This window comes from Alosa pseudoharengus, unplaced genomic scaffold (assembly GCF_046254945.1).
Source record: "Alosa pseudoharengus isolate Yale_2024_CS ecotype anadromous, Long Island Sound unplaced genomic scaffold, YU_APseudo_1.1 YU_APseudo_1.1_scf_11, whole genome shotgun sequence".
Taxonomy (NCBI): Eukaryota; Metazoa; Chordata; class Actinopteri; order Clupeiformes; family Clupeidae; genus Alosa; species Alosa pseudoharengus.
The window spans coordinates 6,430,296-6,443,060 of NW_027468576.1; the positions used below are offsets into that span (position 1 = coordinate 6,430,296).

The window sequence follows — 12,765 nt, forward strand, 5'->3', positions numbered from 1 at the left end:
TCCACACATTGGTGTGCATTCATATGTGACTGCAAATGTATATATTGTGTGCGTGTGTGTGTGTGTGTGCACCAAGGTAGTTAAATACCAACCACTCCTAAACACCATCTCAGAGCTAGGCTATAGGTGCAGACTACTCGTATTCATATTTGGTAGCCTAGGACACGTACACAGGTTGGTAGTAAGAGGGCTGCAACTACTTGGGATGGCCAAAGGGAGGGCTAAACAGCTTGCAAAGTACTGTGCCATCTCTGCTATTATTGGGAGCCGCCACATATGGCAGATATGTTGCTACTTATACTCTTAAGAACTAAGTATTGTGCTTGTTAAGTTATATATCACTTAAGTTAAGTGATATTGTGAAGACCTGGTGCATGCTACTGGTCCATAGGTTTGCATATGTATTGTACTGCATTCCTAATATGTGTGTCCCTGTACCATTTTCTTCATGTGGACATAAATAAATGGTTAAAATGTGTGTGTGTGTGTGTGTGTGTGTGTCCACTTACCCAGCTGTCCTCTGCTGCGTCGCACCATCTCCTGCCGTGCTCCTATGCTGCCCAGGATGGCCTCCTCCAGCTTGGCCTTCATGTCCTTGGACTTCTTAAAGGTCAGGCTGTTCATGCGCTCAAACGCTTTCTTACCCTGCATGGTGAACAGAACATGGGCCTGTATTTGTATGGAAGGGTTGGAGGTGGAGGTGGAGGTGGAGGTGGAATTGATGTGGAATGGATGAGCAGAAAACACACAGGAGTTACTTCACACATGCCACAGAAAGCACAAAGCCCACAGAGATGTGTGACAAGGCTGTGGTTAACACTGAACAGATGAACGATCCACTTTAAGTTCTATGAAATAACACGTTGAGTCACACAAAAACAACATGGTTAGTTTGGTTAGATTGTTAGAGGTTAACAATGAGGACAGCAAAGAGTTTCAAATGATGATTAAAGCACAGGCATTATTGTAGGGTTTAATGTGTATATTTCTGTCTGTGTGTGTAGGTATTTGTGTGTTTGTGTGTGTGTCTGTGTGTGTGTGTGTAGGTATTTGTGTGTTTGTGTGTGTGTGTGTGTGTGTGTGTAGGTATTTGTGTGTGTGTGCGCGTGCGTGCTTGTGCGTGCGTGTGTGTGTGTGTGTGTGTGTGGGTGGCCTACAGACAGTTGTAGAAGTGCAGTCCACTCTCTGACCTTGTACTCGAAGCAGGAGACGCAGAGGTAGAGCATGTCCAGCAGGCGGTTGAGCTGGGACACGGACAGGTCAGTGAACCACTTCTGCAGCACCATCTCGTCGGCGTTCTTCAGCACCCACAGCAGGCAGATGAGCAGGCTGCGGCTGGACTCGGCCGAGAAGGTGCCGTGCTGCCGCGTGGCCTGGGGGAGAGGGGAGCGCCATGAAGCACAGCGCCAAGGACACAACGGAGACAGAGCACAGCCAGCACACGCTTCCCTTCCTCTAGTGAGCTCTCTGGATTGGCCTGAAGTCTCATTTGATTTGTTCAGGTTTCTTGGCTGATGCGCTCTCTCTGACAGGGTGTGTGCATGTGTAAGTGTGTAGGTGTGTAATAATAATATTATTATTATTATTATTATTATTATTATTATGATCTTTACCTTTCAAACTATTCTTTCACTATTGTTCTTTTATGCTTTTATTACTGTTTGCTTTTGTTTATGCAAAGCACATTGAATGACCTCTGTGTATGAAATGCGCTATATAAATAAACTTGACTTGACTTGGGTGTGTGCTTACCTGGGGATTCAGTAAGAAGCTGCTGGGCCTGGACATCTGGGGCACAGAGGTCCCAGCGATCGCCATGGCAACCGTCTGACTGATGAGACTGTTGCCCTCAACCTCTGGCTCCTCCCCTCCCGTTCCGCCCGGGCGACCCCATTGGTTGTGTGACTCTGAGGAGACAGGTTATGAAGGTCTCATTGTGAGCCTGTGTCATGGCCTGTGCATTCTAAATGATATAACCCAAATCCAGCCTCACATACCAGTGAAGTCATGCAGCTGGGGCAAAGTTTCCATGACGATTCCAATGAGTGGCAGGTAGAGCATAGCAACCCTGGCTTTGACCTCAGGGTCTGCATACCGTGGGTCAGAGTCATGGCTGGACATCAGGTTGTGTACTACACTGATAACCTTCTTATGCAGACCAAACATCCTGAGACAGAGACAGAGACAGAGACATTAGCAATTATGTAAATAGTGCACTAAGAACGTATGCAATTACAAGATGCATATAAAGCACATTTTAAAATTGTAAAATATTTTTTATTCCTACCAATGAGCTGCACAACAAAGATGAAAACAGAAATGACTTATGGTCGTGGTCGCGCACGCACACGGACAGATGGTACAAATGGGGTGGAGTGAAGACAGACTGGTGTGTACCGACCCTTCTGCTTCTGGGTCCAGTATGATGGCCAGCTCAGTGAGGGCGAGGCCAGCCAGATAGTGCTGCTCCCGGAATGGCACAGACAACTCAAACATGTTGGCAATCTTCTGGTCCTGCACGTGCGTGGAGAAGCCCGAGCTCTACGAGGGGGACAGGAGTACCGGAACAACATGTTCAGAAGGGAAATCACGCCTACAACAACTTCATACATTTCACATATGTTTAGTCTACTGTTTAGGGAAGTCAAGGCTCAAAACAAATCATCAAGACTAGGATGGACCAAAGAGGTTTGCACTGGAAGCAACCAGGGGAGTGTTCAGAGTCCTGTAGCTGTCACCTGGGACGTGGCGGAGGAGACAGATGGGGAAGGAGAGGCAGGTGGCGTGAGAAGACTACAGGGCAGGTTGAGGGTGACGTAGTGCTCGTGGCTGCACACGATGCGCAGGAAGTCTAGACGCAGGGACTCCAGAGTGGGGTTCTGGAGAGCGTACAGCTTAGTGGACACCTGGGAGAAAGGAAACGCAAGCAGAGTAAAAGATACTGACAAAATGAATTATGGCCTTCATGTATCCAATAACAAATGAGAATAAAATGCTACTTTATGAAAAGACTAAAAGTTATTTGTAATACACATAGTTTCAGGGAAAGATATTCTTTGGGAAAGATCTCAACTAATTTCGCTGTTTCCCAGCCTCAGGTTAAGTACCTGTTTCCAGTAGGTCCTGATCAGGGTGAAGACGAAGCCGCGGTCCATGACGGACAGCAGGTCATTGAGGAAGAAGGCCAGGCTCATGTTGAGCCTCTCCACCAGCTCCAGATCCTGTCCACAGGGAAGCAAGAGATTCAAAGTGATGTCTAAATGTACAGACTGAAGAAATCTACGCAATGGTGTTTTTTTTCACAATACTGGATAGCCATACTGAAAATACAGTCCAATACAGACACAATACAGTAGTAGCTAATATAAAAAAACGTATATCAAACATGATAAAGTAGATAATGTCAACAGATAAGTGCTTCAGACTCTCCTGTACTGACCTTTTGGAATCGGGAAACAATGTCACCGGCAATAGTGCTGACCAGGGCGGTGATGTCATCCATGAAGCGCTCAGGGAAACGGTTCTTCCTGGGAGAGTCCAGGCGGTCAGTGAAGTACAGGTGGTGGATGATGCTCTTGACCTGAGGTAGGGACGGAACACCAAGAGGGGCGGCTTCAGCCAAACACCTTCATCTGCACACATCACACGATCTACAACTGAGCTCCGTCTATGCGAGGAAGGAGGGAGTTCTCACCATGAGCTCGAAGAAGAACCAGGCCTGTTGCAGCGCGCCCTCTCGGACACTGCCACTGCTGACCACCCACTGCAAGGCCAGCTCCTCATGGAAGAGCTGAGAGGGGGAGGGAAAGAGCGACGGAGAGAGAGAGAGAAACAAACCAATACAGGACAAAGTCAGACACCACAAAATGGTGCCACTCCAAACATGAATGAGCCGACCAGTTTGGCTAAAAAAAATAAAAAAAACTCCATAATGTCGTAGCATTCTGCCTTATCTCTAACGACAAAGAAGGAAAACAATTTGGGGATTTTTTTTTCAGCTGTATCTTGCTGCTGTAAAGCTCTGTACGGAAAGGGAAGTTTCATTACGGAAGACACGGTCACACACACGCACGCACGCACGCACGCAAACACTCACACATTCATTCCAAATTGTTCATTCGGGCAGGGCAAAATGCATTCATACAAGGAGTGCACATTACATCAACACAATCATCAGAGAGCTGCATTCACATCAAGAGGCGGGGGCAGTCACCATCCAACAATACAGACCAAATACAGACCATCAGACTAAATACAAAGACCATCCAATCACAAGGCAGACATCCACAGACAGACAGGCGGGTGGGGCGGGTGTGAGGCGAGGGGGCGGGGCTGTGCTAGCTCCACCCCCGGTAGTGCGGGGTCTCTACCTTTTTGGTCGGCAACCGTCCTGTTAAAGTTTGCAAGAAACTGGCGCTCTCAGTGTGCGAGGACATGCGATTGCCACTGCGCTCCATGGCCTATGGGTGGGGATGAATGGAAGGGTGACACCAGATTAGTGAGGAGCACAGGAGCGTGTGGTGCCATCCTCTGCCAGAAAGACACACCCTCTCTCACACACACACACACACACACACACACAGGTGTATGTGCTTACACATACACATGCATGTGTGAACACATTCATTCAAATACACACACACACACACACACACACACACACACACACACACACACACACACACACACACACACACACACACACAAACAAACACAATCATACACACACACACACACACACCAAAACATGACATAACAACACAACAGAGAACACATTTAACATTAACAGTGACACACCATGCACTTCTACCCTGTAAGGTTCTTTCTGTGTACAGAATTATCACTAAAGAATGACACTAAACTTCCACTAGATAAGGCCTTTAATGCTGGAAAGTGTACAGAATGTGTGAACCCTGCACTTCTGACTGATTGGGCCCCAAAGGACACCCTAGATACTGTGGCTCATTTCCAAGACATCTCCTCAAGATTCCAACTCCAACCAAAAAAAAACTAAAAAAGAAAGGTGCTATATATTTGCACAAATAAACTTAGGAAGCAGACTGATCTGTACCACCTATTTTCATTTGATTTCAAATGAGAAATGAATATATGAGGAGAATACTGCATAATACTGCCAGGCTGCTCTCCACTAACTGATAATGGCAACACTAGTACCCCCCCCCCCCCTTACCCCCTAATGACTTTGAGAAGCTAGAGGTATGGGTACCCTTAAATGATAATCAGGACAATACTTAAACAGTAAGATTGTCATCACAAACAGCCAACATGAGACGACAGCACAAAAGCAGCCATGACGCAAAGAGGACAAGGACAGACAGACACACACTCGCACAAACACACACACACACACCCCAATCACACCCATACACAGACACACACAGACACACACACACACTCAGACATGCAGCATCTCATGTCATGCTCATCCCACAGTGAAATGATGTTAGTGAAGGTTGGCCATGCAATGACGTTAAAGATGGAGGGCTGGGATTGGAGAAGAGGATTTAGCAGACTAGTGATTAGAGGGAAGATGATGAGCAAATGAAAATGGGAGGATGGATAAGCCTCTGAACCGCCATCTTGGCTCTGCTGCTGCAGGCCCTGCTCTGTGCTCTGAACCACCATCTTGGCTCTGCTGCTGCAGGCCCTGCTCTGTGCTCTGAACCACCATCTTGGCTCTGCTACTGCAGGCCCTGCTCTGTGCTCTGGGGGCCAGCTCTGCTTCATTAGGTGAGCACTCAAGACAGAAGTGCAGCGAGGGACTAAAATAACATCTGCTTCCTAACAGCTTCCTGGCACACTTCTGATAAGACTGACCAGACACCTTGATCCTGACCAAATTCACTATTTCAAATCAGATCAGTGTAGTTGTCAGCAGCAGTAGGTGCAATATTTTCAAACTGAAAAATGCGACTACCTTTTCACAGTAACAATATTAACATGAGCACCAACACTAGTATCATATAGCTCATCTCTCCATCTATTGGCCATCTGTTCTGTACTATGTAGTGCTGCATTAGAGCCATCAGGATTCTTTTCTACATCCATGGTCTTTATTTTGGTAGCTATTAATATTAACAGTAACAGATAAACTTGAATCACTGTCAACAATTCTAATTCAGGCCACAATCTCTAATTGGCTACCGATAGTTCCTAAAGGGCTCAGCAGGACCACCTGTGTGTGTGGTCATATGATAGCAATGCCTCTGAGTTGCCAGTGCACTAATCTGCTCAACAACTATGCCATTGGGATGCTTATTAGGCTGTTTGTGTGAAGTACAGTTTGAGTTGAACACAGCAGGAGGGCTAAATGGAATGGAACGCTCGTGCCACAGCTCATTCCAATTATTCCATCCCAGCAGCTGGAGTTGGTCTCTCAATTAATATTTGATTAAGTGTGCAGTCATCCTCAGAGGGAAAAGCCACTTGATTTATGGTGCACGTGGGCCAGTGGCGGCAGCCCAGCGCGGCGCACAGAGCAGCAGGGTGGAGGTCAGGCAGGGGGTGAGCCAGTGGAGCTGCTGCACTGAGCTAGAGGGTGCAGGGAGGGGCCCAGGCTTCTCTCTGTTGGCTTTCTACAGGAGGAGGTGGAGGGCTCTGGGAGAGTGAGTGCCAGTAGTGCTGGTTGCAGGGAGAAGGCAGTGTGAGGGAGGCTGTTTTAGAGGGAAGGGGGTGGGGGGGGGTGGGAGGGGGGTTGTTTGAACCACCTGCACGGTGTCAGAAGCGGAGCTGGGGCTGGTTCCCCAGGGGGCACTCTTGCACCCCATCGTGTGCACCCAGGAGTTGGAGCGATCTAAGCCCTGCGAGGAGGGGAGGGTCACGGGGTCACAGGCAGGAACGAGCAAGCGAGCAGCACAGGGGAGGGAACAGTCAAAGGTTACAGTTCACGACAGGTCAGCAGGTCAGCGAAGGAGAGGAACAAAGGTTGGTTAGTTAGATCAAAAAACCATGGCAACATTTCCAACAGAACAGAACACTTCAGAACACTCAGAATGCAGAATCAGGACCAGATTCCCATCTCAGAATCATCACAGACTTAGTGATAAGCCACAGGATTCAAGTTAGGAGAGAACATGAAGAATTTCACAATGACTGCAAACACAGTTCTGTAACACATTCTCAGGAAAGTACCCAATTTATGCCCAGGGATGGCATAAGCCAGAGAAAAAGAGCTGTTTTCATTCCCAGAGAAAGGATTCTTGGTAAGAACACCAGAAAAGTTGAAAGAAATGCATGGCATTTTGATAGAAGAGACTCTGACTGCCAGAGATAGCTAGTAGGATGCCCAGGTGGGATTTCAGGCTTCTAAACCATACAGGGCAAAAAATGGGTACATTCCATCTTAATTCTTATCCAAAAGCAGACACCACAAATATCTCACACAAGTTGCACTTCCGTAATTCTTCCCTTGCATTAAACAGGCTACAGGAGGTTTGTACATGTCCTCAAGTAAAGCCAGGCTATTGTCTCGTGGTGTGCTGGAGGTTTGGCTGTGTCGGAGGTCAGAGATAACATGTTCTTGTGCGTGTTTACTGTGGGGCTATAGGGTTGAACTGTAACAGCTCTGTGAAACGCTGAACCACTCTATGTGCGGAGTGGATCGTCAACTCGGTGGCTTTACAGGAGGTATGCATCAGATCTCTTGCCAAAGTCCTAGAAACTTAAGAGGGATCTTTACTGATGCGTGTTGAACTTAAATTGTTCAAGTCCTCTACACCCCACTTTTCACACTTCTGAATTGAACTCAGAACTAATGTACTCCAAAATCCCCAACAATATGCCCACATCACTTGGTTGTATCAATACTTAATTTAAGTTTTGGCACTAGCACATTCACACCCATTCATTTGACTAATCATAAGTGAATGGGAGTTTGTCAAATATTTGGTCAAATATACACATGGATGTTTCTGGCACACTGTTTATGTCTAGAGAAGTGCCATGGTAACAAAGACAGAAACAAAGACATCAAATGCACCAGTGCAACTAGACTACATGGGGGATAGCAACACTAGGTCTTCTAAAACCTGCTACGGTCATACTGCCGAGCCACTAAGACTGGGAAACACTACATGCTGCTTTGTAAAACATGACCTGGATAAAATATGCAAAAGATAAGTGCTGAGTAACATGTCGGTCCCATATCTGTATAGTTATCTTACCTTGCTACCAATGATGGACCGCACCTCGTCGTCAGGGGACGTGGGGGTCCCTGAAATGTCAGGGTTACTGTTGCTAAGGCTACGGGAGCGGTTGAGGTTGAGGCTAGCAGGCCTGACTGCGGAGCGGGCCATGGTGGCGTAATGCACTGAGCCACCTAACCCTCCAGGACCTGGATCACACACACACAGGACACATTTACATGTTGGGTCATGTACAGTAGATCTCCTTATCTTTGTATTCAGCTCATCAATGAATCCCCTTCCCCTATGATTTCTTTTTGATCCTTCCACCAACTTGCATTTAGTGGGATACAATTAATCTGTGTTTGGCCATATGATTGTATTACAAACAGCAAGAACGCTTCCACTTCCAAGGCGTATAAGGCATCTATAAATCCTAATAACAGCATAACTGTTCTGCTTGCTAGAACATCCCTCTTTAGTACAGCTGGTGTTGTGTAAGCCACACACTGCTTTATCAGACAGTGACAGTTAGAAGCTGGCAGGTTAATGGTCATCAGAGCTTGTGCTTTGTAGGAACTGCACCTATGACCAGGGGCCACCCAGACAAGCTACTGGACGTCTACACAGTGACCACATGTCCAACGGGAGAAACTGTACAGACAGAGGCCCCAAATACATAATGAGGGTCTTCAGTGGTGTATAAACACTGACCAAAGGATTACTGCAGTGATCAAAAGTATCTAATTAAAATGACACCATCTTGCCTGGATATATCTTGAAACATCAACACAACTGTATCCATAATAAAAATTGTCTTGCAATCTAATACATCTGTGTTCTATTGGATCGCTTTTTGTCGGTGAGCATGAAACTCATGTTGATGGTGAAGGTTAAAGAAGGCAGCAGATGGGGTTGCACCTGGTGAGGGGGAGTTGGGGTCCATGTTGGGGAGACGGAAGACGTGGTGGATGTAGGAGGAGAGGAGGGAGTTTCGGCCATGCTGGTCCTGACTGGTGTCCAGGTATTTATGCAGGCGGTTCACAATGGACGCCATCACTTCAAAAGAGGCCTGGCCTAGATTCACTACAAACAAAAACATTGTACACAGGTATCAGTTAGGACAAAAGCCAGACAGCACATGTCAGTGGGTCAGGGGCTGGCTCTGCTACAGTCTTACCCAACACCATGCCGATACAACCCAAGAACCACAAATAAACACTAATCTGGAGCTTTGTTTATGACTGGGTCATTGGATTGTGCAAAGTCCTCAGATGATTTGCAGTGGATCATGGTTGTTTGTTTGTGTGTGTGTGTGTGTGTGTGTGTGTGTGTGTGTGTGCATGCGTGCGTGTGTGCGCGTGTGTGTGGGTACACCTCCAATGTCCACTGATGGCAGGGCACCACAAGCCAGTGTAGTAATGTGTGTTTTGTGTGTGTGTGCTACGCTTGTGTGGGTGTGTGATTGTCCGTTGCCCTGACCTATCTGTCCAGCGATGACCGGGGGCCGCACCACCAGCAGCACCAGCTTGTCCAGCAGCAGGTGCAGGAAGCGCACCACGGGCTCCAGCTGTGTGGAGTTGAGCGCGGCGATGCTGGACTTCAGCTCTGCCTCTAGGTTGTTCTCCATGATGCGCATGTCTCCGATGCGCACCGGGAACATGTGCTCGTCCAGGGCGTGCACCAGCGCAAAGAACTTATCCAGGTACTGGTCCTGAGGGAGCCACGGACACGGTCAGCAGTCAGAGACAGGAAGAGGGATAAGTATGTGCACGCATGTGTTTGTTCACCCATGTGTGTCCATTTATAGTGGAAACAGTGTAGAAATGATCATAGTTGCCAACTTCTGCATCCCCCATTAAGCATCAAAAGTACACATCCAGTGTCCTACAGCACTTAGTAAGAACATGATCTATTAAACACACACACACACACACACACACACACACACACACACACACACACACACACACACACACACACACACACACACACACACACACACACACACACACACACACACACACACACACACACACACACACACACACACACACACACACACACACACACACACACACACACACACACACACACACGGGCCTCATCTGCACTCTATGAACAAAATGTAGTCTCCAACTCAGCATCTGAGGCAGCTATGTGATTTACGGCCATATTACCTTGAGTAAGCCTTAGGAGGGGCGGTTATGGAGGCCTGACATGGCGTACATCCATGAGTGGGAGATTGAGTGGAGGGCACTAAATAAGACCAACCAATCACATGCTGCGCCAGCCAAGTTCACTTCACAAATCAAGTGTCATGATTATGAAGTTCTCAAAGAGAGAGAGTGCAATCCTGAATTAATCAGGCTGCATGCTGATGTACAGTCAAGGCTGCAGGGCATTGCCTTCTCTTTGACCAAGAGCTGTCAAGGTCAAAACATCTCAAGATGTGCTCCTCGTCAACTCTGGGAGTGCACATGAGGCGTTTATGCAAAAATACGGTTTTCTTGCTTTTCATTTCGGTGAGAGTACCTGTGTGTGCATGGCTGAAACTGTGACCACTTCCACATTGAAAACCCCTCTGTGGTTATCAACCCACTTCATCCCTGGCAGCGGCACCTGGAATGGCAATGACAAAGCATGACCCTTTCATGAAACACCACACATAATGCAAACCCCTTGCACTTAAAAATATTTGTTAGTACATAGAGTATATTGCTAGCGCATAATGTAAACAAAATTAACTTAGCAACATGACATTTCCTTTGAGGTAGGATAGAAAATAAAGAGATATCAAAGATATGAACCCTTTGAACTACACAAACAAACATGTGCATTCCTAAGGCATTTCTGGTGACACAAAAAACAATGTTAAGCTAATGATAACTTCGGGACAAACAAATATTTAAAAAACAAGTTTTTAAGTTGACATTTTGTAGACATTTTAAAGTATCTGTGTTGGTTTTTAACATTTTAACCAAAATCCTCTAGGAACAGATGAAAAGGGTCTATATATGTGCAAAGGTATGTGGACATAAATCCATCAATACAGACATGTGCGTCAGCATGGGAGCTTGTGTGTAGACATACCTCTGGAGAGAGGACTGAGTAGGACTGCGGGGGTTTCTCCAGGGACACAGGCAGACAGAAGTGACCCGTTCTGAGACGGCCATTCTGCAGCATGGGGATCCACTGAGGAGAGATACAACAAAGATGTTATTTTTTACACACAGACAAATATGCACACATTCACAAACAGCTTATAAGCCATGCTGTATTATGTTATGATAGATCACACTGTGAGTACACCAACTACAAAAAATGTATAAATTCAATTAGTAAGTACAAATACAACACACTAAATGCTATACAGTACATGCAAGGTAATGAAAAAAATATGGTGATAATGTAGTATTGTGGCCTTTGTGACAATTTCCAGCACCAACTTTGCGTGTTTATGTGTGTCATGGATATCAAGTATCAGTGCGTGTGTCAGTCTGCTAGTGAGACCCAGCAAGAGTGCGGATGGCTACATGTCTCTTGTGGGCTTGTCCACCTGCTCTGCTGGCTGCTGTTGTGCTTGAGTGGCCACTGGCCGTGTGGGAGAGTGTGTGGGTGCGGCCTGGAGAGGGTGCCGTACCGTGTAGCCAACAGGCGTCTCCAGGGGGGTGTTCTGCTTCTGTTGGCAGCTCACATGGTAGAACGTGAACAGGATGTGGTGGTGGTCAGTCAGAGAGGCCGGCAGCTTGATCTTGATCTCGTCATGGAAATCTGGTGACCTGAGGAAAAGTAAAAATAAGAAAGCTTTGAGATGAATAGGAGGAGGAGGAACACAACTTCAAAAAGTACAATTAGCAGTAAAACAACGGGAGGTGCTTATTTTGAAATACCCAAAAGACACATTTTCAATAAGAATGTTGTTGTTGGGTGAACTATAAAACCACTACATAGTGTGTCTTATGTAACCACCATATGCTTTTTCTATGGGAGTGTTTGATCAGGTCTACCAGTACACAGAAATGCAGCTGCAGGGTAAATGAAAGTGAGCATGTCTGTAGTCTGGGTGGATCTGCTGCAGGGTAAATGAAAGTGAGCATGTATGTAGTCATGGTGGATCTGCTGCAGGGTAAATGAAAGTGAGCATGTCTGTAGTCTGGGTGGATCTGCTGAGGCCGGGAAATGAGAGATGGGAAAATGAAGGAAGGTGAAGAAGTACCTCTGCAGAAATAATTATCCCCGTGCAGCGAGCGGGAGATTGCACCACATCATAAATTCACTGAGGGCGATCAAATATACAGACTGCACTCAGCACCTCAAAGGTTTATTTACTTTCACCTTGGAAAGACGACCCAGGAAAATATGGCCTGATTGTGAATGCGACCGGCTGATTTAGTGCCATGAGAGAGTCATCTGGACAAGGACAGGGGCCTCAGCCAAGGGCATCATGGCACGAGATGAGACATGAATGTGTACTAGGGGTGTCCAAGACAGCCTGGGACACAGTGGCTAACGGAGTGGCAAAACAGATGCAGCAAAAGCAAATGTTTGATATCACAATATGGTTTGTTATCCTAGCTCTCAATGTTGTTAGAATTACTGTTTTCTCCATAAGAGTTCA

At 46.6% G+C, this 12,765-nt stretch overlaps 1 protein-coding gene across 12 annotated transcripts in view; it reads right to left on the reverse strand.

Annotated features, from left to right (window-relative positions):
• The window catches only part of dock7 (dedicator of cytokinesis 7), a 49,971-nt gene that overhangs the window by 16,566 nt on the left and 20,640 nt on the right, over positions 1–12,765 (reverse strand). For 5 of the 12 annotated variants that reach the window (XM_076277845.1, XM_076277844.1, XM_076277843.1 and 2 more), the window contains exons 17-32: positions 11,788–11,926; positions 11,238–11,339; positions 10,680–10,766; positions 9,627–9,858; positions 9,066–9,230; positions 8,184–8,353; positions 4,371–4,460; positions 3,695–3,790; positions 3,440–3,580; positions 3,108–3,221; positions 2,739–2,906; positions 2,402–2,541; positions 1,998–2,167; positions 1,753–1,907; positions 1,191–1,373; positions 510–669 (exon numbers count right to left, since the gene is read on the reverse strand). In XM_076277845.1, coding sequence (XP_076133960.1) covers positions 510–669; positions 1,191–1,373; positions 1,753–1,907; positions 1,998–2,167; positions 2,402–2,541; positions 2,739–2,906; positions 3,108–3,221; positions 3,440–3,580; positions 3,695–3,790; positions 4,371–4,460; positions 8,184–8,353; positions 9,066–9,230; positions 9,627–9,858; positions 10,680–10,766; positions 11,238–11,339; positions 11,788–11,926 — 2,312 coding nt within the window. Of the gene's footprint in view, positions 1–509; positions 670–1,190; positions 1,374–1,752; positions 1,908–1,997; positions 2,168–2,401; positions 2,542–2,738; positions 2,907–3,107; positions 3,222–3,439; positions 3,581–3,694; positions 3,791–4,370; positions 4,461–6,728; positions 6,822–8,183; positions 8,354–9,065; positions 9,231–9,626; positions 9,859–10,679; positions 10,767–11,237; positions 11,340–11,787; positions 11,927–12,765 lie in introns of all 12 variants that reach the window. The other 7 variants (XM_076277848.1, XM_076277847.1, XM_076277842.1 and 4 more) reach the window with 4 other exon arrangements.